The sequence below is a fragment of the Mustelus asterias genome, unplaced genomic scaffold (assembly GCF_964213995.1).
Source record: "Mustelus asterias unplaced genomic scaffold, sMusAst1.hap1.1 HAP1_SCAFFOLD_324, whole genome shotgun sequence".
NCBI classification, from domain to species: Eukaryota; Metazoa; Chordata; class Chondrichthyes; order Carcharhiniformes; family Triakidae; genus Mustelus; species Mustelus asterias.
The window spans coordinates 412,501-438,612 of record NW_027590286.1 but is presented as its reverse complement, the minus strand read 5'-3'; the positions used below and the strand labels follow the sequence as shown (position 1 = coordinate 438,612).

Genomic DNA, 26,112 nt, shown 5'->3' with positions numbered 1-26,112 from the left:
GTTGGGATGAGCCGGGGGAGATGGGATGAGTCGGGAGAGATGGGATGAGTCGGGAGAGTTGGGGAGAAATCGGCAGGAAACAGATAAACATGTTTAATACAGATTAGCAACAATGTGAGGAAGTTTGAGAAAGAGGTAAGCGGTGTCAGAGAGAGGCCACAGAGGAACCCTGTGCTCAGCTCAGAGGCTTCACAGAGAGAGAGAAAGGAGATTGTAAACCCTGACAGGATGAACAGGGCATCAGAACCCAGAGTGGGGCTAAACATATCACAAGAAAACGCACTGATGGAATCTGTTGAAATATATTAAGCCTTGTAATTAAGGAACTCCTTTAACACCACCACAGATACAATCAAAATATTAAAGATCCCCCCACCCCTCCCACACACTGCAGACCCCCCAGGATTGGGCAGTGGACATGGATATATTGAAGGGAAATCATGTGCGGCCACACTGTTAGCGTGTTCTGGGAATTTAACTGCAGGAAAAGATAAGGGGGGACCACTGAATGTGGGACACTGGAATTTTCAGAAGGACACAGGAGGTTAATGTGCAGAATGAGGATACACGGGGTTGGCATTGATATACTGGCACAGGTTGAGAAATGTTCCAAAAATATATTGGAGAAATTTGCAATAAAAGGCTCATTCTCAGCTTCTGGGGCAGTGATTAAAATGGGGTATCGTAAGGATCAGTGCTTGGGCCTCAGCTGTTCACAACTGCTATCCCAGATTGTCATGTTGGGGGTGGGGGGAGGATCAGAGAGTCATAGAGTCATAGCGGTCGAAAGCACAGAAAAAGTCCCTGCGGCCCATTGTGTCTGGGCCAGTCAAAGACAAAGCACCCAACGATTCTAATTTCCCAAAGGCAATATCGCCAAGTTTTGGGTCGACACCACAATTGGAGTGGGGGGGCAGGGGGGTGGGTGGGGAGGGGGGGGTGCGGGGTGGGGGTGGGGAGGATGTCAAGTGTGAGCGGGACACAGGGAGGCATGAAGGAGATTTAATCAGGTGAAGTGTGTGGACATGAATATGGCGGATGGAATGCAATGTGGAAAAACATGTAAAACATCCACTTTGGAAAAATGAGAAAGTTAGAGTATTTCTGAAATCGAGAGAGATCAGGAAGACTTGATGTCCAAGGTGGACTTGGATGTCATTGTTCATATATCAATGGAAGCAAATGTGAAGGGTCAGCAAGCAACTTGGAAGGTCAAAGTTATGTTGGCCTTCATTGCAAGAAGGTCTTAGAAGATGAGTAAAGATGTTTGCTGCATTTGCACAGAGCCATGGTAAGGCAGCATCTGGAGCACTGTCTACAGTTTTGATCTTCTTATCTAAGGAAGGAGATATTTCCCACAGAGAGAGTGCAGCGACCATTTACCAGACTGAGCCCTGGGATTGTCCTCTGAGGAGAGATTGAGGAGACTGGGCCTGTGCTTTCTGGTCTGGAGTATCACAGAATGAGAGGTGATCTCATTGAAACAGGCTGTATCCTCACAGGGCTCCACAGGGTAGATGAAGAACGTACGTTTCCTCTCACTGGCTGGCCCACCATCACAGAGACACTGGCCGTAATTCTCAGGGGCTGGAGGGGCAGCACTGCAGGGGACCCGGGCTGGCTAGCGATCGAGCTGGCCAGCAAATGGGGAGACTGACAGATCAGGGCCACTGCGCATGCGCAGAGTTCCAGAACTGTCAGACTCCAGCGTGAATAGCACCCACCCTAGTTTTTAATGAGATTCCCGACTGGGACCTCTGCAGTGCACAGAGTGCAGAGATTCAGGTGAGAAGCTGAGCTGACAGAACAGTCGTGATTTAGAACAGCTCCCCCACCGTTTCAGCACTTTTGGGAGAATCGCGGCCACTGTCTCAAAATGACAGGTCGGCCATTTTGGACTGAGATGAGGAGGAATTTCTTCACTCAGAACATTTGGAAATCTCCGCCTCTCCAGAGAGATCTGGAGGCCCAGTCACTGAGCATATTCCAGACAGAGATCGATACATTCCTAGATATTAAAGATATCAAGGGATGAGTAGATTGTGCAGGAACATCGATCATGGCTAATTGATCAGCCATGATCAATTAGATCATGGCTGATTAGAATCAGCCATGATCTAAGTGAATGGCAGAGCAGAAAACAAGGGGCCGAATGGCCTCCTCGACAAGGTCTCACATAGCAGACTACTCTGTAAAGTTAAAGCCACAGGATTGTGGTTAAGTTCTTGAGAAGGATAGAAAGCTGGTTAGCAGATAGGAAGCAAAGAGTTGGCAGTAATTTACATTTTTCCGATTGGCGGTCAGTGATTAGTGAGGTTCCGCAGGGATCTGTGCTGGTGTTCCACAGGGATTTGTGCTCGGAACCCATTATCTCCATGTTTGCAGATGATACAAGGTTGGGTGGGAGGGTGAGCTGTGAGGAGGATGCAGAGATGGTTCAGCGTGATTTAGACAGGTTGAGGGAGTGGAGATATGCATGACAGATGCAGCAAAATGTGGATAAATGTGGGGTTATCCACTTCAGTAGCAATAACAGGATGGCAAATTATTATTTGAATGGGCGTAAATTGAAAGAGGTGGATGCTCAGCGACACTTTGGTGTCCTGGTGCATCAGTTGCTGGAAGTGAGCGTGTAGGTACAGCAGGCAGTAAAGAAATCAAATGGTATGTTGGTCTTCATAGTGAGATGATTTGAGTATGGGAATAGGGATATTTTACTGCAGTCGTACAGGGCATTGGTGAGGCCACACCTGGAGGATTGTGTGCAGATTTGGTTTCCTCATCTGAGGAAGGATGTCCTTGCTATAGACGGAGTGCAGCGAAGGTTTACCCGGCTGATTCCTGGGATGGCAGGTCCGTCATATGAGGAGAGACTGAATTGGTTCGGATTATATTCACTGGAGTTTAGAAGAGTGAGTGGGAATCAGATAGAAATATTAAAAATTCTAACAGGGTTGGACAGGATAGATTCAGAAAGAATGTTCCCGTTTGTGGGGGACGCCAGAACTAGTGGTCATAGATTGAGAGTAAGAGTATAATCCTTTGAGGATTTAGGTGAGGAGAAATTTCTTCACCCAGAGAGTGGTGAAGAATGTCCAGTACAAGTGGTGGAGTTCCATTCCGGAGTGGGCGGAGCTGTGAACGGTGACAATTTGGATGGTTAACGGTGGAGATTGACAGATCAGTTCTGAGGAGAGCAGGAAGCCGACGCCCTGTTTCGAATAAAACGCTTTAGTCTCCGCCCCTTTGGACAAGTCACATCTCAGAGATCTGCTCATCTCCCACACAATGAGTGGGGAATGGAGTCAGTACAAGTTCCCAGATGTGGACGCTGACTCAATTATAGACAGCACTCAGACATGCAAGACACTCACCCACCAGACAGTCTCACACGCACTCTCTTTCTCACACTCTCTCTGACGCACACAATGAAACACTCACAACTCTCACAAAATGATTCAATTTTAGTTGGAACATTGAAATGGAATAAAAACAGAATGATCTCAGCAATGGAGAATTTCGTGCACTGAGGGGAATATTAATAGTAGCGAGGTGTTATAACGGAAAGCAGAGGTTACAACTTGCAAGAGGTTCAGTTCAAAGAAAGAGGAACTCAGACAACAAGAAGCAGAGGGTCAGATTGAAACTAGGGAAAGATAAATTAACTGGAATATCCACTGAGTGTCGATTCTGTCTTTTCCATCAGTTTAAATGGTGGGACAGACCCTATCAGACAGAAACAGCCCCCGGGATCTCTCCCCTTCCCTCCCATCTTTCACCCGGCAGCGGAATGACATTAACCAAATATCTGCTGCTGCCTCCCCCCCGCCCCCCCACCCCTTTCTCCCCACCCCTGTCCTAATTCAAGCCAAGTCACGTTCACCCCCCACCCCCGCCCCTGCCCCCCACCCCCCAATCTTAGCATCCAGTCAGACCCTGAGTGATCTTCTGACCCCCTCAGCACCACCGCCTCTCAGTCCACCATTGTCCATCTCCTGACATTCCCTGACTCCAGCCCCGTTTCTTCTTTCCACCCGGCATCGGAATGACATGAACCAAATATCTGCTGGTTCCCCGCCTTGTCCTACTTCAAACCAAGTCCCATTCATCCACCGCGCTCCTGTTCTTGAAGAACAACAAAATCCCCCAGCCCCTCTCCCACCCCCGCCACAGCGTCCCCTCTCCATTGAATCAAGGCTGGATTTGAAAAATAAATCATACATATTACCAAACTCTCCATGGTCCTCACCTCCTCTCTGTCTCTGTGCAGTTCTCTCGATCATCAAACCTCTGATAGCTTTTGGGATGATAAATTGCATTCAAGAAATGTTTTTGAGTAACGTTGCTGTGCAGGACATTTCTCAACAGGCAGTTCGAAGTGCCCAGTGAGGGGTTACTGCAAATAATGTGGGGATGGCACTGGTGTTTGATGGACACCTGTGACTGATTTTCAGGAACAGGGAGGGAGCTCATTCCTGTTCGACACGTGAGTGAGGGGCAGAAGGTGACAGAGAAAAAAATAGCCGTTGAAAGCTCTCGGCAGTTGGAGCATGAGGTGAGTGGGACAGGACAGATGTTTCTGAGATTGGACCACAGCTGGAGTGATGTATTAGAATGATTCCAGGGTCCAATGGGGTGAATTCTGACAACAGTCTGCATGGACAGCACTGAGTGTGGAAGAGAAACGGGTGAAATGGAATTGTTTGAGGGAAATTAATTACTTGATGCAGCATTCTGGGAGACTCTGTGTTCTTTCATCTCACCCTGGAGAAACAGTCAGCAAAATCTCAGAATTAGAAATCACCCTTTCAAGGGCGATGCTGGCAAGAAATTCCTCACACGAGGAGCAGTCTAGATCACCTCAAACATTCCTCAAATCACAGCTGAGGTCTGTTGTAAATTGCAGACTCGGGGGTGAAAGGTTTTTGTTATTTTATATTGTTAGAGGAAAGGTCATCAGGGTGTGTGAAATTAGAGAAGATTTAGATCTCTCACACTCCAACTGGACAGCAGAACAGACACAAGGACGTCCAATGGCAACTTTGGATAACCTCAGAAACATTCGGAGTTGTAACTGCAAATTTGGGATGAATGTTCCCATTCAATAGAACATTGGCTGTGGCCAGTGGGAATGCCGGATTGTTCCTGAGTTATCTTCCCCAGAGTGCGTTAATGGATGGAGCGCCAACAACAAGAATAAGGCATTTCCCATGGCATTAACAATCTAGGCCCACGTCACCAGCGTCAGTGTTACAACACGATGGGTTACAACAATCAAACCCATCACCATACCAAAAAAACAAACCGATTGGTTTAACACGATCGGAATTAATAATTCAATGTCATGATATTAGAGAGAAATGTGGACAATTACTTTGAGAGAATCTCCCCTGAACAGGAAAAGCCGCTGAAACGAGAGACTATGAATGAGTGAAATGAAAACCGAGACCTTTCCCAGAATTCCAGAATCACAGGTTGTTACAATATTCCCCAAAGATGGTCGTTCCTCACAGTGAACTCCCATCTCCAATCATTTGAGGATCTTTGTAATTAAACCCACTCCCCCTCACTTTCCCAATATGCAATCTTTTCTCCAGGCAGGTAATTAGTTACCAACTATCGTAGAATCATACTGAGCTGAAGAGGCCCATTGGCCCATCGAGTCTGCACCAGCACGCGAGAACCACCTGACCTCCCACCTAATCCCACTTACCAGCACTTGTTCCATAGCCCTGAATGTTATGACGTGCCAAGTGCTCATCCAGGTATTTGTTCAAAGGATGTGAGGCAACCCACCTATCCCACCCTCCCAGGCAGCGCATTCCAGACTGCCATCATCTTCTGGGTGAAACTATTTTTCCTCACATCCACCTGAAACCTCCTGGTGAATCTCCTGGGCACCCTCTGCAGTGCAATCACATCCTTCCTATTATGTGGTGACCAGAACTGCACACAGAACGCCAGCTGTGGCCTCACCAAAGTTTAATACAAATCCTGCGTGCGATCGTGCGTGCGTTCGTGCTCGTCTCCACCGTCTACACAGATCGCAATCTCAATGATCATACAATCATAGAATCCTCCACTGCAGGAGGGGGCCATTCAGCCCATCGTGTCTGCACCGACCAGAATCCCACCCAGGCCCTATTCCCGTACCCCCACATATTTACCCTGCTAATCCCCCTGATACCTGAGGGTCAATTTATCACAGCCAATCAACCTGACCCACACATCTCTGGACTGTGGGAGGAAACCGGAGCACATGGAGGAAACGCACGCAGACACGGGGAAAACATGCAAACTCCACACAGCCAGTGACCGGAGGCTGGAATTGAACCCAGGACCCTGGCGCTGTGAGGCAGCAGTGTTAACCACTGTGTCACCCCGAGATTTGACCAGCTCCAGGAGACTACAGGAGAAAGTGCCATTTAAATAATGAGAACTGAACATTGTGTCAATTCAGGGGAACAGGAAATAGTTTACAAACTGTCAGAGACGTCACAATGAACCAATTGTGGGAGAAAATTAAATATCAATAGATTTCCAAATCAATCTGGGTGCATCTTAGTCACAGTCAGTGTTTAGAAATATAGAAGATAGGAGCAGGAGGAGGCCATTCGGCCCTTCGAGCCTCCTCCACCACTCATTACAATAATGGGGGATCATCCAAATCAATAGCCTAATCCTGCTTTCTCCCCATAACCTTTGATCCAGTTCGCCCCAAGTGCTGTATCGAGCCGCCTCTTGAATCAACTCCTTCCTGTAGCAATGAGTTCCAAAGGCTCAGCGCTCTTTGGGTGAAGAAATGTCTCCTCATCTCCGTACGAAATGGTCTACCTTGAATCCTCAGACTGTGATCCATGGTTCTGGACTCCCCCACCATCGGGAATATCCTCGCTGTATCTCTCCTGTCTCGTCTTTAAGAATTTTATAAGTCTCTCTGAGATCCCTCCTCATTCTTCTGAACTCCAGCGAAAACAATCCTAACCGAGTCAATCTCTCCTCATACATCAGTCCCGTCATCCCCGGAATCAGCCTGGTAAACCATTGCTGCACTTACAAAGGTCGGTGTGTCTCTCAGTCTGTGTGTGTGTGTCTGTCTGTCTCTGTGTGTTTATCTTTGTCTGTCCCTTCCAGTCTGTGTGTCTCAGTCTGTGTGTCTGTCTGTGTCTGGGAGCACCTTTATGGGAATGGATTCACACTTTGGGCTGTTAAACTGACAAAATGAGGGTGAGATGATGAAATGTTGACCACAAACAGCAGCTGCTGTGATGTGTTTACTGAAGGACATTAGTCTCTGCTCTCGACACATATCTCAATCTCAATGATGTGACCACCTCCAGGAGAACGTTCCATCTGAAGAATGAGAACTGAATATTGTGTCGATTCAGGGGAACAGAAAAGAGTTTACAAGCATTAACGTTCCGATGAGACAGGGAGGTGTTGGTAGGTTACGGGAACCGTGGTGCACGAAAGCCGCGCTGAACCTAGTGAGAAAGAAAAGGAAAGCGTACAAAAGGTTCAGAGAGCTAGGCGATGATAGGGATCTAGATGAGTATACGGCTTGTCGGAAGGGACTTAAGAAAGAAATTAGGAGAGCCAGAAGGGATCACGAGAAGGCCTTGGCAGGTAAGGTTAAGGAGAACCCTAAGGCGTTCTATAAATATGTGAAGAGTAAAAGGATGAGATGTGAAGGAATAGGACCTACAAAAGGTGAAGGTGAGAAAGTCTGTACAGAACTGGAAGTATTAGCAGAGGTGCCTAATGAATGTTTTACCTCGGTATTCACAATGGAAAAAGACCTGGGTGGTTCTACTACTGGATTGAGGCGGACTGAAAAGATTGAGTATGTGGACATTAAGAAAGAGGATGTGTTGGAAATTTTGAATAGCGTCAAGATAGATAAGTCACCGGGACCGGATGGGATGTACCCCAGGTTACTGTGGGAGGCGAGGGAAGAGATTGCAGAGCCTCTGGCGATGATCTTTGCGTCGTCGATGGAGATGGGAGAGGTTCCGGAGGATTGGAGGATTGTGGATGTGGTTCCTATTTTCAAGAAAGGGAATAGGGACAGCTCAGGAAATTACCGACCGGTGAGTCTAACCTCAGTGGTTGGTAAGTTGATGGAGAAGATCCTGAGGGACAGGATTTATGAACATTTAGAGAAGTTTAGTATGCTCAAAAGTAGTCAGCACGTCTTTGTCAAAGGCAAATTGTGCCTTACGAGCCTGGTGGAGTTCTTTGAAAATGTGACTAAACACATTGACGAAGGAAAAGCGGTAGATGTGGTTTACGTGGACTTCAGCAAGGCGTTCGATAAGGTCCTCCATGCAAGGCTTCTCGAGAAAGTGAGGGGCCATGGGATCCAAGGGGCTGCTGCCTTGTGGATTCAGAACTGGCTTGCCTGCAGAAGGCAGAGAGTGGTTGTAGACGGGTCTTTTTCTGAATGGAGGTCGGTCACCAGTGGAGTGCCCCAGGGATCTGTTCTGGGAACCTTGCTGTTTGTCATTTTCAAAAATGACCTGGATGAGGAAGTGGAGGGATGGGTTCGTAAGTTTGCCGACGACGGTAGGTTGGTGCAAAAGGTTGGATCTCATGGGATAAAGGGGGAAGTGGCGAGATGGGTGGAGAAGTGGCTTGGTCACAGAAGACAGAGGGTGGTAGCGGAAGGGTCTTTTCCCGGCTGGATGCCTTTGACTAGCAGGGCTCTGTATTGGGACCTCTGCTGTTTGTGATTTATATAAACGATCTGGAAGCAGATGTAACTGGGGTGATCAGTATGTTTGCGGACGACACAAAAATGGCTGGACTTGCAGATAGTGAGGAACATTGTCAGAGGCGACAGAAGGATATAGATAGGCTGGAAATTTGGACAAAGAAATGGCAGACGGAGTTCAATCCAGATAAATGTGAGGTGATGCATTTTGGTAGAACTAACGTAGGGGGGAGCTATACGATAAATGGCAGAACCAGAAAGGGTGCAGATACGCAGAGGGTCCTGGGTGTGCAAGTCCACAGATCCTTGAATGTGACGTCACAGGTGGAGAAGGTAGTGAATAAGGCATATGGCATGCTTGCCTTTATGGGACGGGGCATAGAGTATAAAAGTTGGGGTCTGATGTTGCAGTTGTAGAGAACGTTGGTTCAGCTGCATTTGGAATACTACGCCCAGTTCTGGTCGCCACATTACCAGAAGGACGTGGAGGCTTTAGAGAGAGTGCAGAAGACATGAATATAGCTGAGGAGGACACTGGGTTGCAAGGGAGTAGAATAGACAGTATTACAGTTGATAAGGAGGATGTGCAGGATATTCTGGAGGGTCTGAAAATAGATAAATCCCCTGGTCCGGATGGGATTTATCCAAGGATTCTCTGGGAGGCAAGAGAAGTGATTGCAGAGCCTCTGGCTCTGATCTTCAGGTCGTCGTTGGCCTCTGGTATAGTACCAGAAGATTGGAGGTTAGCGAATGTTGTCCCATTGTTTAAGAAGGGGAACAGAGACTTCCCCGGGAATTATAGACCGGTGAGTCTCACTTCTGTTGTCGGCAAGATGTTGGAAAAAATTATAAGGGATAGGATTTATAGTTATTTGGAGAGTAATGAATTGATAGGTGATAGTCAGCATGGTTTTGTGGCAGGTAGGTCGTGCCTTACTAACCTTATTGAGTTTTTTGAGAAAGTGACCAAGGAGGTGGATGGGGGCAAGGCAGTGGACGTGGTATATATGGATTTTAGTAAGGCGTTTGATAAGGTTCACCATGGTAGGCTTCTGCAGAAAATGCAGATGTATGGGATTGGGGGTGATCTAGGAAATTGGATCAGGAATTGGCTAGCGGATAGGAAACAGAGGGTGGTGGTTGATAGTAAATATTCATCATGGAGTGCGGTTACAAGTGGTGTACCTCAGGGATCTGTTTTGGGGCCACTGCTGTTTGTAATATTTATTAATGATCTGGATGAGGGTATAGTTGGGTGGATTAGCAAATTTGCTGATGACACCAAAGTCGGTGGTGTGGTAGACAGTGAGGAAGGGTGTCGTAGTTTGCAGGAAGACTTAGACAGGTTGCAAAGTTGGGCCGAGAGGTGGCGGATGGAGTTTAATGCGGAGAAGTGTGAGGTAATTCACTTTGGTAGGAATAACAGATGTGTTGAGTATAGGGCTAACGGGAGGACTTTGAATAGTGTGGAGGAGCAGAGGGATCTAGGTGTATGTGTGCATAGATCCCTGAAAGTTGGGAATCAAGTAGATAAGGTTGTTAAGAAGGCATATGGTGTCTTGGCGTTTATTGGTAGGGGGATTGAATTTAGGAGTCGTAGCGTTATGTTGCAACTGTACACAACTCTGGTGCGGCCGCACTTGGAGTACTGTGTGCAGTTCTGGTCCCCACATTACAGGAAGGATGTGGAGGCTTTGGAGAGGGTGCAGAGGAGGTTTACCAGGATGTTGCCTGGTATGGAGGGGAGATCCTATGAGGAGAGGCTGAGGGATTTGGGATTGTTTTCGCTGGAAAGGCGGCGGCTAAGAGGGGATCTTATTGAAACATATAAGATGATTAGAGGTTTAGATAGGGTGGATAGTGATAGCCTTTTTCCTCTGATGGAGAAATCCAGCACGAGGGGGCATGGCTTTAAATTGAGGGGGGGTAGTTATAGAACCGATGTCAGGGGTAGGTTCTTTACCCAGAGGGTGGTGAGGGATTGGAATGCCCTGCCAGCATCAGTAGTAAATGCGCCTAGTTTGGGGGCGTTTAAGAGATCCGTAGATAGGTTCATGGACGAAAAGAAATTGGTTTAGGTTGGAGGATCACAGTTTTTTTTTTTAACTGGTCGGTGCAACATCGTGGGCCGAAGGGCCTGTTCTGCGCTGTAATGTTCTATGTTCTATGTTCTATGTTAAGAGGTTTACCAGGATGTTGCCTGGTATGGAAGGGCTTAGTTATGAGGAGAGATTGGGTAAACTGGGGTTGTTCTCACTGGAAAGACGGAGGATGAGGGGTGACCTAATAGAGGTGTATAAAATTATGAAAGGCATAGATAGGGTGAACGGTGGGAAGCTTTTCCCCAGGTCTGTGGTGACGTTCGTGAGGGGTCATAGGTTCAAGGTGAGGGGGGGGGAGGTTTAACATGGATATCAGAAGGACGTATTTTACACAGAGGGTGGTGGGGGCCTGGAATGCGCTGCCGGGCAAGGTGGTGGAGGCGGACACACTGGGAACGTTTAAGACTGATCTAGAGAGCCACATGAATGGAGTGGGAATGGAGGGATACAAAAGAATGGTCTAGTTTGGACCAGGGAGCTGTTCCTGTGCTGTATTGTTCTTTGTTCTTTGTTCTTTGACACGAAGGTTGGTGGTGTTGTGCATAGGTTGGAGGGATGTCAGAAGCTGCAGTGTGACATAGATAGGATGCAAGACTGGGCGGAGAAGTGGCGGATGGACTTCAACCCGGCGAAATGTGTAGTGGTCCATTTTGGCAGGTCAAATGGGATGAAGGAGTATAATATCAAGGGTAAGACTCTCAGCAGTGTAGAGGATCTGAAGGACCTTGGGGTCCGGGTCCATAGGACTCTTAAATCGGCCTCGCAGGTAGAGGAGATGGTTAAGAAGGCGTATGGGTGCTGGCCTTTATCAATCGAGGGATTGAGTTTAGGAGTCCAGGGATAATGATGCAGCTTTATAAGACCCTCGTCAGACCCCACTTGGAGGACTGTGCTCAGTTCTGGTCGCCTCATTACAGGAGGGATGTGGAAATGATTGAAAGGGTGCAGAGAAGATTTACAAGGATGTTGCCTGGATTGGTTGGCATGCCTTATGAGGATAGGCTGAGGAAGCTCGGTCTTTTCTCCTTGGAGAGACGAAGGATGAGAGGTGACCTGATAGAGGTGTACAAGATGTTGAGAGGTATAGATCGGGTGGATTCTCGGAGGCTTTTTCCCAGGGCTGAAATGGCTGCGATGAGAGGACACAGGTTTAAGGTGCTGGGGAGTAGGTACAGAGGAGATGTCAGGGGTAAGTCTTTCACTCAGAGGGTGGTGGGTGAGTGGAATTGGCTGCCGTCAGTGGTGGTGGAGGCAAACTCGATAGGGGCTTTTAAGAGACTTCTGGATGAGTACATGGGACTTAATAGGATTGAAAGTTATAGGTAAGCCTATATATAAGCCTAGGTAGGGAGGGACATGACCGGCGCAACTTGTGGGCCGAAGGGCCTGTTTGTGCTGTATTTTTTCGATGTTCGATGTTCTATTGAGAGACGTCACAATAAACCGACAGTGGGATTTCCAAATCAATCTGGGTGTATTTTAGTCACAGTCAGTGTTTCAATGGAAACCTGTGGTTTCAGCTCAGAAACACATCACTGAGGACAAATATAAAGTTAACCCTTGACAGAGAAAGCAATGGATCAGGAAAGATGTGTTTAAATACACTGAGAGAATAGACATTGTGAGAATATCTGCTGAATATTTTGAACACATTCAGAAAAATTAATTCTTGGATAAATGACCACCAGTGGTGGCGAACTTACAGACTGTATCTCCCTGCACTCACTTATCCAGACTCATCCATACCTGCACTCGTCCAAATAAATTCAAGACATTTCAAATCAAAAACTGTTGTTAAATATCCCACACAAATCTCAGAATATGTTAATGAGCAGACACATTTCATTATCACTTTGTGCTGAGGATTCGAGCTTCATAAAACAGTCTAAAAGCAGACAAAAATTCTTCAATGGGTAACTTAAAAGTGTTCGAGTAGCTAAAGTGAGCAGTGGTTACTTGGGGAGCGGGTGGGTGGAGCGAGAGACAGAGACAGAGAGATAGGAAGGGATCATAGAAACATAGAAACCCTACAGTGCAGAAGGAGGCCATTCGGCCCATCGAGTCTGCACCGACCACAATCCCACCCAGGCCCTACCCCCACATATTTACCCGCTAATCCCTCTAACCTACGCATTTTAGGATTCTAAGGGGCAATTTTTAACCTGGCCAATCAACCTAACCCGCACATCTTTGGACTGTGGGAGGAAACCGGAGCACCCGGAGGAAACCCACGCAGACACGAGGAGAACGTGCAAACTCCACACAGACAGTGACCCGAGCCGGGAATCGAACCCGGGACCCTGGAGCTGTGAAGCAGCAGTGCTAACCATTGTGCTACCGTGCCGCCCTGAGGGAGAGGGAGCGATAGAGAGGGAGCGATCGAGACAGAGAGAATGGCAGAGAGACAGGGAGGGATAGAGAGACAGAGGGAGAGGCAGAGAGAGCAATGAATCGTAATTGAGGCAATAAGCAGGTCCCCCATTCTCTTGCTGAATGAAGGGCTGAATGGCCTGCTCCAGCTCCTATTTGTAATGACCTGATGATCTTACGATCTTGGGTAAGTATTTAAAAATGTACGGGCAGGGTGACTTTGTGAATAAATGTTGAAAACGTGGTTGGAAATTATTCCATTTAAAGTTACAGGAGCGAGATGTACATGTACTAAAGAGGATTAAAGTGTGGCTTTGTGACTATTAAACAGGGACTGTGAATAGCCGAAGAACTGGTGCCAGGGTCCTGCATGTCACTAAGCGGGTCCACGGCATCCTGAAACAGGAGGGTAAACAGACAGATGTCATTGTCCACATTGGCACGAATGACATCGGCAAGAAGAGGTCCTGCAAAGACAATTCAGGGAGTTAGGTAGGGAGCAAAAAAGCAGGACATCGAGGGTAATAATCTCAGGATTACTCCCCGTGCCACGTGCTAGTGAGGCTTGGACCAGGGAGATCACACAGTTCAACATGTGGCTAAAGAGCTGGTGTGGGGGGAGGGGGGGTTTAGATATATGGATCACTGGGATGCCTTCTGGGCAATGTGGGACCTGTACAAGAAGGACGGTTGTACCTGAACTGGAGGGGCACCAATATCCTGGGCGGGAGGTTTGCTAGTGCTCTTCGGGAGGGTTCAAACTAGTGTAGCGGGGGGTGTGCTGGGGGGTGGCAATGTGAGGTTGTAACTGGAACAGCAGGCCAGTAAGTGTAAGGACTGGGAATAAAAGTGAGACTGAGATAAACATAGCGCAGAGTAAGAACAAGCAGAGGGAAGTCACGGGGCCTGGTGCAACTGGAGGTCTTGCTGCATTTGCTTCAATGCAAGAACGTAAGAGAGGTGAACTGAGAGCCTGGATTACTGCATGGAATTATGATGTAATTGTAATTACGGAGACCTGGTTAAAGGAGGGACAGGACTGGCAGCTTAACATTCCCGGATATCGTTATTTTAGACAGGACAGAGGGGGAAACAAAAGGCTTCGGGGAGTTGCATTGATGATGAAGGAACACATCACAGCTGTGTTGAAGGAGGACACATTGGAGGGTTCTTGTCGTGAGGCTGGAGTTAGGAATAAGAAGGGTGAGATCACAATGTTGAGAGTGTACTATAGATCTCCCAACAATCTGCAGGAGACAGAGGAGCATTTGTGTCGTCAAATCCTGAAAAGGTGTGAAAAAAGCAGGGTAGCTATGGTGGGTGATTTTAACTTCCCCCATATTGACTGGGAATCGCTTACAGCCAGGGGCTCGGATGTAGAACCATTTGTTAGATGTGTCCAGGAGGGTTTTTGATACAATATGTAGACAATTCAACCAGGGAGCGGGCCATAATAGACTTGGTATTGGGGAATGAGCCAGGCCAGGGGATTGATGTTTCAGTGGGGGAGCATTTTGGGCTCAGCAAACATAATTCCACAGGTTTTCGGGTAGCCATGGATAAGGGCAAGAGTGGCCCTCGGGTGAGGGGGCTTAATTGGGAGAGGGTCAATAACATGCAAATTAGACAGGAACTGGGGAATGTGGATTGGGAGCGGCTATTTAAGGGTAAACATGCCTGACATGTGGGAGGCTTTTAAAGGCCAGTTGATTGAAATGCAGGGCAGGAATATTCCCACAAAAATGATGGATAAAAATGGCAGGATTCAGGAACCATGAGTGACAAGGGAAATTTTAATCTGAGACCAAAGGAAAAAAGAAGCATCCGATACATCCAGGCATCTAAAAGCTGACGAAGCCCTCGAGGAGCACAGTGAAAGTAGGAAGGAGCTTAAATGTGGAATTAGGTGGGCGAAAAGGGGACATGAAATGTCTTCAGCAAACAGGGTCAAGAAGAATCTCAAGGATTTTTATGCATATATTAGGAGCAAGAGGCAGCAAGAGAAAGACTAGGCCCACTCAAGGATAATGGAGGGAAGTTTTGCGTGGAACCACAGGAAGTGAGTGAGATATTTAATGAGTACTTTGTATCAGTATTCACCAAGGAGAAGGACATGAGGGAGGTTGAGGTCAGGGATTGGTGTGTGAACGCTCTTGAGAACATCAATATATCAAAGAAGGATATCTTGGGGCTAAAGGGATCAAGGGATAAGGGGGGAAGGCGGTATCACGATGTTGAATTTAATGATCAGTCGTTACCATAATGAATGGCACAGCAGGCTTGAAGGGCCGAATGGTCTACTCCTGCTCCTGCGTTCCTGCAGCCCAAAGAACTGGAGACAAACTAATTCTGTGCTGAGTCTTTGAAATGTCAATCCAATTATTCAATCCCAGCTTGTGTTGGTCCCCACAGCCCCGACAGTTCAGGGGGCACAAAGTAATTCTGTGACTCAGTGAATCCTTGACCGAAAGACAGATGAAAATAGTTGGGGTTCAGTGTGAGGCATCGATATGGGACTTGTGTACAGATAATGTCCAGTACAAGTGGTGGAGTTCCATTCTGGAGTGGGCGGAGCTGTGAACGGTGACAATTTAGACGGTTAAAGGTGGAGATTGACAGATCAGTTCTGAGGAGAGCAGGAAGCTGACGCCCTGTTTCTAATAAAAGGCTTTAGTCTCCGCCCACTTGGACAAGTCACATCTCAGAGATGTGCTCATCTCTCACACAATGAGTGGGGAATGGAGTCGGTACGAGTTCCCAGATCTGGAGGTTGACAGAATTATAGACAGCTCACTCACTGTCCCTCACTCTCTCACTCACTCAACTGTGACTCACTCATTCTCTGTCACTCACTCACAGGCACTCAAACTCTCACTGACACACATTCATACACACAAACTCTCTCACTCACTTGCACACACACAAACACACAGACAATCAAACGACCACAACTCCCACAAAGCGTCTGAAATGCAGTTGCAACATTGAAACGAAATAAAAACTGAATGATCTGAGCAATGGAGAATGTCCAGCACTGAGGGGAATATTAATAGTAGCGAGGTGTTAGAACGGAAAGCAGTGGTTACACCTTGCAAGAGGTTCAGTTCAAAGGAAGAGGAACTCAGCAAGAAGCAGAGGGTCAGATCGAAACTAGTGAAAGATATATTCACTGGAATATCCACTGAGTGTCGATTCTGTCTTTTCCATCAGTTTAAATGGTGGGACAGACTCTATCAGACAGAAACAGCCCCCGGGATCTCTCCCCTTCCCTCCCATCTTTCACCCGGCAGCGGAATGACATTAACCAAATATCTGCTGCCCCCCACCCCCTCTGGCCACCCTTGTCCTGATTCAAGCCAAGTCCCATTGCCCCCCCCCCCTCCCCCCCTCCCCCCCCCTTCTCACAGAAGAACATAATCCCCCGGCACCATCCCCATTGGACTGAACAAAAGCTGCATTTGAAAAAATGTTCAAACATGTTCTCCAAACTCTCCATGGTCCCCGACTCCTCTCTGTCTGTGTGTGACCCTCCCGATTATGAACCCTCTGATATCTCTACACCCGGATAATTGCTGCCTCGGGAACGCTCCCCCACTTTCCTGCCTCAGTTCCCTGGTCACCTCTGACCCTCAACCACCGGCCAGGAATTCAGGCACCAAACCCTCATGGATTCTGCCAGGAGTGAAGGAATGACCGGGAAGATTATTCAGTTACACTCCTCCCTCCTCATATCTAACCTTCCATTTTGTGACAGTGGATAACACATGATTTGTGAAAGTCAGAATGACTTTGAACAGATATGTTAACAATCTCCGTTCCCAGTCCCTCACCTGCTATTGTCACCGTCACAGCTTCACTCAAGAAGGAAGCAGGCCCATCCCTCTGACACCAATAATTACACTGATAACGGCCTCCTTGGTTCAAAGCAGCAAACGAGAATCTTGCAGAGTTGTCCCGTGTGGAATCTGGATGAATATTGAAATGTTCACCATCCTTGTAAATGCCGAAAATTTTACCGGAACAATGTGTCTCCGCAGTGCAGGTGAGGGTGACATTCTCTGTTTCTCGATACACTCCAGTCGGTTGATCCAGTGATATCTGCGGCTCTGGCAAGTTCTCTGTGTTGGAAGGAATGGAAATCTCTGTTAGGAATGGATCTCCAGGGTCCCATGTACAGAGGGAATGAGTTAACTCACTAACCATTGCACTGGTGTTGAAGGGAGATGTTTGCATCGGGAACTGAGGATGAAGGAAAGGGAGTTTTCGGGATGAGTTCTCGAAGAAACAGTGAGATATTGGAATTTACACAATGGATTTCAGTAACTCAGCTCATTAGAAAACGATCCACAGCCAACGGTGTCAATGTGAAGTGTAAGTCGTTATTTAATGTAGAAACTCAAATCACAACACTAAATAAAATAAACCAGCTGGGATTCCCTTTCCAAAGTGAGATGTTTAATCAGTAATTGTTCCCTGGGTTACAAGAGAAAGAAGGATATGGTTTAATTTGCAGTCAATATTTCTGTTCAGTGCAGCTGATTTGAACATTTGATTTAAAGGGGTGAAGAGTTCCTTTAATCTGTGTCTTGTCAATGGAGTCGCTTTGGTGAAATCAACATATTGGCTCATTCCAGAGGTGAGTGTCTCTGACAAGCCTGACAATTATTGTCCCTCTCTCATTGCCCTTTGTGAATCTGGTGGTGACCCTCTCTGATGTGAGGCTGTCCATGGAGTGTTGTTAAAGGGAAAGCCAATGGAAGCCCCATCTGGACCCAGAGATGATTGAAGAAGCACACACATATTTGGTGTTTGGGTTTGTGTGAGACCCGGAGGGAACCCGTGTGTTGATGGTCTTCCTATGCATCTGCTGTTATTGTCCATGTTAATGAATTCACTCCCCCCACACCCCTTCCTCCAGTCCTCTCTATCAACTCATTCTCCAGTCCCGACCATGAGCCGGCTCTGTCTGAGGGGTGGCAGAGGCATTTCACAATCTTAGTATCCAGTCAGACCCTGAGTGACCTTCTGACCCCCTCACCTCCACCGCCTCTCAGTCCACCAATGTCCATCTCCCTGACATTGCCTGACTCCAGCCCCGTTTCTCGCTCTGCCTCCAGACTTGTGTCTTCCAACTCTCCCATCCGTCACCCGGCTTCGGAATGACATGAACCCAATATCTGCTGGTTCCCCGCCTTGTCCTGCTTCAAACCAAGTCCCATTCATCCTCCCTGCTCCTGTTCTTGGAGAACAACATAATCCCCCAGCCCCTCTCCATTGAATAAAGGCTGGATTTGAAAAACAAATCATACATATTCGCCAAACTCTCCATGGTCCTCACCTCCTCTCTGTCTCTGTGCAGTTCTCTGGATTATCAAATCTCTGATAGCTCTTGGGATGATAAATTGCATTCAAGAAATGTTTTTTGAGTCATGTTGCTGTGCAGGATTTTTCTCAACAGGCAGTTCTAAGAGCCCAGTGAGGGGTTACTGCAAATAATGTGAGGATGGTACTGGTGTTTGATGGACACCTGTGGCTGATTTTCAGGAACAGGGAGGGAGCTCATTGCTCTTAGACACGTGAGGGAGGGGCAGAAGGTGACGGAGAAAACAATAGCCGTTGAACGCTCTAAGCAGCTGGATCACGGGGTGGGTGGGACAGGACAGATGTTTCTGAGATTGGACCCCAGCTGGAGTGATGCATTAGAATGATTCCAGGGTCCAATGGGGTGAATTCTGACAACAGTCTGCATGGACAGCGCTGAGTGTGGAAGAGAAACGGGTGAAATGGAATTGTTTGAGGGAAATTAATTACTTGATGCAGCATTCTGGGAGACTCTGTGTTCTTTCATCTCACCCTGGAGAAACAGTCAGCAAAATCTCAGAATTAGAAATCACCCTTTCAAGGGCGATGCTGGCAAGAAATTCCTCACTCGAGGAGCAGTCTCAATCACCTCAAACATTCCTCAAATCACAGCTGAGGTCGGTTGTAAATTGCAGATTCGGGAGTGAAAGGTTTTTATATTATTAGAGGAAAGGTCATCATGGTGCGTAAAATTAGAGAAGATTTAGATCTCTCACACTCCAACTGGACAGCAGAACGGACACAAGGACGTCCAATGGCAACTTTGGATATCCTCAGAAACATTTGGACTGTAACTGCAAATTTGGAATGAATTTTCCCATTCAATAGAACACTGGCAGTGGCCAGTGGGAATTCCGGATTGTTCCTGAGTTATCTTCCCCAGAGTGTGTTAATGGATGGAGTGTCAACAAAAAAAGGCATTTCCCATGGCATTAACAATCTAGGCCCACGTCTCCAGCGTCAGTGTTACAACACGATGAGTTACAACAATCAAATCCATCACCAAACCAAAAAAACAAACCGATTGGTTTAACACGATAGGAATTAATAATTCAATGTCATGATATTAGAGAGAAATGTGGACACTTACTTTGAGAGAGGCTCCCCTGAACAGCAAAAGCCACTGAAACGAGAGAATATGAATGAGTGAAATGAAAACCGAGACCTTTCCCAGAATTTGAGAAGATTGGTCAGAACATTGAATACAGGAGTTGGAATGTCTTGTTGAAGTTGCACAAGACATTGGTAAGGCCACACTTGGAATACTGTGTGCAGTTCTGGTCAACCTATTATAGAAAGGATATTATTAAATTAGAAAGAGTGCAGAAAAGATTTGCGAGGATGCTACCGGGATTTGATGGATTGAGTTATAAGGAGAGGCTGGATAGACTGGGACTTTTTTCTCTGGAGCATAGGAGGATGAGGGGTGATCTGATCGAGGTCTATAAAATAATGAGGGGCACAGATCAGCGAGATAATCATAATCTTTTCCAAAAGGCCGGGGAGTCTAAAACTAGAGGGCATAGGTTTAAGGTGAGAGGGGAGAGATACAAACGTGTCCAGAGGGGCAATTGTTTCACACAGAATGTGGTGAGTGTCTGGAACAAGCTGCCAGAGGTAGTAGTAGAGGCGGGTACAATTTTTGTCTTTTAAAAAGCATTTAGATAGTTACATGGGTACGATGGGTACAGAGGGATATGGGCCAAATGCCGGCAATTGGGATTAGCTTCGGTGTTTTAAAAAAAAAGGGCAGCATGGACAAGTTGGGCCGAAGGGCCTGTTTCCATGCTGTAAACCTCTATGACTCTAATTCCAGAAACACAGGTTGTTACAATATCCCTAAAGAGGGCCCTCCCTCACATTGTCCTCCCATCTCCAATCGTTTGAGGATCTTTGTAACTAAGCCCACCCTCCCCATTTTCCGAAAATCCAATCTTTTCTCTAAGTAGTGTGACACGAGTGTGCCTTTAAGAAATCCATTTTAATCATGTTCTCTGCAGTTATACAAGCGCAATCTGTCTGCTTTGAAGTCATTTTCTTGCTGCTTAAACAGTTTCAATGGGATTTTGTTTAGTTTTACTCTTAATGGGATTTTATGATCTTTTTGAATTGTTTGGGGGAAGAATGATTGACAGGTCAGGTGACAGGAGTTCTTTTCCTTTCAGTTTGGTTCAGAGGCTGTCCTGGTTTTCAAGATGCAGACAGGTTTTATCTCTCTCCCTGGTATTGTAAATTCTGCTGGATAGCTGGAAACAAGCCCTCTTGCCATCGGGGGGCAATTCTGAGAATTCTGTCTCTTGCCATGTTTTGCTGGCTAACAGCTAAAGGCCTGCACTGGCATTATCACTACCTCGAGGCGTGCTGGAAGTTACAGGGCTGAGAACTCAGAGTTCCAATTCTCCAACCAAAGGACTAAGTTCAAGCATCACGTGAACATCCTTGTTTTCTGGGGTAAAACTTTGGCAGATGTGTGTTGATAGAGAAGTTTGTTTGGTAGGAACATTTCAGATAGTTTTTAAGGTTTATACAATATCATGGTTTTTATTTTCTTGTTTGTAATTGGTAAAAGTTATTCCTTTTGGTTAACTATATTTTAAAATAAATTTTGTTTGATAAAAGCTCGCTCGTGGGTCAGTTGAATCAAACCTCAATTAAAACATCTCATACTTATCCTCGACAGATTCAAATTGCAAAACTTAAGATCCAGGCGGGCTTCATAAAACACTTTGGAGTTTCTGATCTGAATTGTAACAATCGGGAATGATCTGATTTTGTTTCGAGTGTTCCTGTCGGAGCTGCTTCTGTCGAGATTTCAGAAGGGGCATTCCAGACCACAACAATTGGCTGTGTGATTAGAAATGTGCCCCCCTCGTGTCCCCCTTTGGGTTGGTCACCAGTCACGTTATATCGTATGTGCCGTGGGTTACCCACCATCATAGAATTATAGAATCATGCAGTGCAGAAGAGGCCCTTCACCCATCGAGTCTGCACCGACACATGAGAAACACCTGAACTGCCACCTAATCCCATTTACCAGCACTTGGCCCATAGCCTGAATGTTATGACGTGCCAAGTGGTCCTCCAGGTAGTTTCTAAAGGATCTGAGGAAACTCACCTCCACCACCCTCCCAGGCAATGCATTCCAGAGAGCCACCACCCTCTGGTTAAAAGTTTTTTCCTCACATACCCATAAACCTCCCGCCCCTCACTTTGAACTATGTCCCCTCATGACTGACCCTCCAAATAAGGGGAACAACTGCTCCCCATCCACTCTTTCCATGCCCCTCATAATCTTATACGCCTCAATCAGGTCCCCGCTCGGTCTTCTCTGCTCCAAAAAAAAACAACCCAAGCCTATCCAACCTCTGTTCCTAACTTAAATGTTGTATCCCAGGCAACATCCTGGTGAATCTCCTCTGCACTCGTCCAGTGCATTCATATCCTTCTCAGAATGTGGCGACCAGAACTGCACACAGTACTCTAGTTGTTCCCTCAACAAAGATACAACTTCAGCATCGCTTCCCTGTTTTTGTAATCTATGCCTCAATTGATAAAGACATAGATAAATGCCTTTTTCAGCGCCCTGCTAACATGACATTCCGCTTTCAGAGATCTATGGACAAACACACCAAGGTCCATTTGTCCCACAGAATCCCCTGGAGTTCCTGGAAGTTCATTGAATACTTCCTTGTCAAATTCCTTGTCTCCCGGAACTAGAATCGATTGCAGCTCATGTGATGGATCAGAATCCATCATGATTTGGAGAACTTTAATCAAAGCTCCTCTGAAGCGGCTCTGTTTGAAGGAGAACAAGCCCAGTGGTTCCAGCTCTGGAGTGTGGGGCTCAGAGGCAGAGACAAGACTCTGGGGTCAGCACCTTCAGGAGTGAAGCTCAGAAAAATTTCTCCACAGGAAAATGGTGCTCTCAGATTGGAACTCTCGCTGCAAATTACAATTGTTCCTTTGGAAAATTGCTAATTTCAAATCTCAGTTTGAGAGGTTATTTCTAAATGAAACGTATATTCGATCTGGAGCTGAGACGCCCAAACAGAGTTGGTGACAGAACAGTTAGAGTGTGAGAGTTTTCCAGCACAGAAAGAGGCCCTTCGGCCCATCATGTCTGTGCTGGCCATCAAGCACCTATCTATTCTAATCCCATTTTCAATAACTGGCTCCGTAGTGGTGTGTGCAATGGCTAAACAAGTGCTCATCTAAACACTTCTTAATTGTTGTGAGTGTTCCCACCTTTACCACCATTTCAGGCAGCGAGTTCCTGATTCCCACCACCCTCTGGTGAAAAGGTTTCTCCTCAAATCCCCTCGAAATCTCTTTCTCCTTACCTTAAATCTATTCCCCTGGTTATTGGCCACTCAACTCAGGGGAAGTTTCTTCCTATCAACTCTATCAAAGCCCCCTCATCGTTTGGAGTTTGCCCTGTCTGTGTGACAGTCTCTGTGTCTCTGTCTGTCTGTGAGATAATTTATGTGTGTTTGTGGTGTCTGCCTTTGTGTGTCTGTGTCTGTCTGTGTGCTTTTTGGTGTGTCTGTCTCTGTATGTATGTCCGTACCTGTGTTTTCTGGTGCATTTGACTCGCTCTGTGGGTCTGTGTCTGTGTCTCTCTGTGTATTTTAATCTGTCTGTCTCTCTGTCTCTGCCTATTTCTGTCTCTGTCTGGCTTATGTGCTGATCACTGTGCATCTTAGATTGTCTGTGTGTCTGGCCCTGCCTGTGTTTATGTGTCTGTCTCTGTCTTTGTGACAGTCTGTGTATGTGTGTCTGTCTCTGCGTGCTTCTTTCTGTGTGTCTGTCTTTTGATGTGTCTGCCTCTATCTGACTTGTCTCGTTCTGTGCATAAATCTGTGTCTCTCTGTTTCTGTGTGTTTGAGTCTACCCTGCCAGTATCAGTGTGTGTGTGTGTGTGTGTGTCTTTCTCTGTGTGCTGAACTCTGTGTTTCTGTGTCTGTCTATGTGTCTTTATTGCAGTCTCTATGAGTGTGTGCCTCTTTTTGTGTGTCTGTTCCTGTCTGCTGATCTGAGTGTTTTTGCTGTATTTTTCTTGCTCTGTGTGTCTGTCTGTGTCTGTGTGTCTGTCTGTGTCTCAGTGTTTGTATATGTCTGAGTGTCTGCCCTGCCAGTATCTGCATGTATGTTTGTCTCTGTGTCTCAGTGTCTGTTTCTGTGTCTCTGTCTGTCTCTGTGTATCTGTTATTTTCTCTGGCCTGTCCCTGTCTCTCAGTCTATCTGTGTGTTTTTGTTGTCGTCTCTGTGCATGCATTTGTTTGCGTGTGTGTGTCACTGTTTCTATGTCTGTTTGTATGTGTGTGTGCGTGTGTCTGTGTGTGTGTGTGTGTGTGTCACGAAGATGTGTTCAAATATTTTGAGAGAAAATACATTGTGAGAATGTCTACATAATATTTTGAATAAATTCAGCAATTAATTCTTGGATAAATGCCCACCAATGGTGGTGGACGTACAGACTACATCTCCCTGCAGTCACTTATCCATACTCACCCATACCTGTACACGACCAATTAAACTATTTAAAATCAAAATTAGTTATTAATTATCCCACATGTTATGGTTCAGGTTAGAAATTCGGATGTGTTTTATGAAGTCCGCCTGGATCATAAGTTTTGCATCTTGAATTTGGCTAAGGTCAGAATGAGATGTTTCATTTCAGGTATGATTCAAATGACCCACTGGGGAGCTTTTATCAAACAATGTTTATTTAAAAATATAGTTAATATTTATGGAAAGAAAGTTAGCAATAACGTTTTTCGATTGCAAACAAGAAACAAAACAACCACAGAATGTATAACCCTTAAAAATACATCTAATGTGTTCCAATCAAACCAATCCCATCGACAAAACAAAAGACCCTTTTCACAGGTTTAACACAGCAAAGACTAATGCTCACGTGATGCTGGAATTGAGTCCTTTGGATGAAGTCTGCAGTTCTATGGATAGACTCCGAATATTTTGAAGTCAGAACGGCTTCCCAAAACACCAGGGACTCTGGGCAAGCCGCCAACAGCACATTCTCCCCTTCAGAAAGGCAAGACCCTGCTTGGGATGACCAGCAGAATTTCCAAAACCAGGGAGATGGAGACACTTCTTTTTCAGCTTGCAGTCACTTCTAAAGAACTAAAATTCAAAACCTGCAGCTCCAAACTGAAAATGATAAAAATCCTATCAGCTGACCTACCAACACGTTTTGCTCCAAACGATGCAAAGTCATAAACATCCCAGTAAAAATAAACACATCCCCCTGACAGCAGCAATAAAAGGTCATCTCCAGTCAAACCGGCAACACAATGATATCAGCTGAGGCTGTGAGCTAAGAAGACACTGAAGCTGGGAAAGCTGCAGAGAACATGATTTAAAAAAACCTTTCAGGTACACTGACGTCACACACACACAAAGCTCAAAATATGTGAATAAGCAGACACACTGCATCATTACAATGTGTTGAGGATTCAAGCACCATAAAACAGGATAAAACAAACAGAAAATTAAAAGTAAGCGAGGAGCGAACGTGAACTGTGGTTCCTTGGGATCGGAAAAGTGGGGGGTGAGAGAGAGACAGAGGAGAGACAGATAGATGGGGAGTAACAGAGAAAGATAGATCGAGACATAGAAAATGGGGGAGAGGCAAGGGAATGGCTGAGACAGATAGAGAGACAGAGAGAGAGAGAGACGGAGGAAGGGACAGATATATAGAGAGAGAGAGAGACATAACGAATGGGAGAGAGAGAGGGAGGGACAAAGAGAGAGAGAGACAGAGACAGAGGGAGAGACAGAGAGAGCAACGAAGTGGAGTTAAGGCCATAAGCAGGTCACCAATTCTCTTGTTGAATGAAGGAACAGGCTTAATGGGCTGAATGGCCCACTGCAGCTCCTTTTTTTAATGACCTAATGATGTCACAGTCTCAGGTAAGCTCTTAAAAATGTACAGGTTGGTTGACTTTGTGAAACAAAAGTTGAAAGTGTGATGGGAAATTATTCCATTTAAATTTACATGAATTTAAAGAGGATTGCAGTCTGGCTTTTTGAAAATCAAACTGGGCGTTTATACCATATTTGGCATCACTGTCAAAGTTCCAGAACAGGCACGATGGGCCGAATGGCCTCCTTCTCTGCTATAAGATAAGATTAAATATTTCTCCATTGGGTTCTCCATTTGTACCAATAACCCGCGCTGATTATCACCATGGGGTCATAGAATCACACAGTGCAGGAGAGGCCCATCGGTGCATTGAGTCGGCACCAACAACATCTCCCCTTTTTCTCAGCACGGGTCTCGAATGAAATGAGTTTTAAAAACCACTAACGCTCCATTTACTGAGTGAGTGAAATCTTCAGAGAGAGAGACACAGGAAAGCGGCTGGGAGCAGTGTGTGTGTAAACACTCAACATCTTCACAGGTCCCCAAGAGTTCCGAGCAAGACAAAAAACATCACACAAAAGCTGGGTGGGAGCGTGAGTAACGAGGAGGATGCAGAGATCCTTCAGTACGAATTGGACAGGCTGAGTGTGTGAGCAGATGGTGAGCAGACAGGTATCATG

General features: G+C 46.3%; 1 protein-coding gene across 1 annotated transcript in view; it reads right to left on the bottom strand.

Moving 5' to 3' along the window:
• LOC144486370 (low affinity immunoglobulin gamma Fc region receptor II-like) overlaps positions 1–26,112 on the bottom strand; it is a 60,028-nt gene that overhangs the window by 28,604 nt on the left and 5,312 nt on the right. The window contains exons 2-3 of the mRNA XM_078204404.1: positions 19,637–19,669; positions 17,016–17,303 (exon numbers count right to left, since the gene is read on the bottom strand). Coding sequence (XP_078060530.1) covers positions 17,016–17,303; positions 19,637–19,669 — 321 coding nt within the window. The remainder of the gene's footprint in view (positions 1–17,015; positions 17,304–19,636; positions 19,670–26,112) is intronic.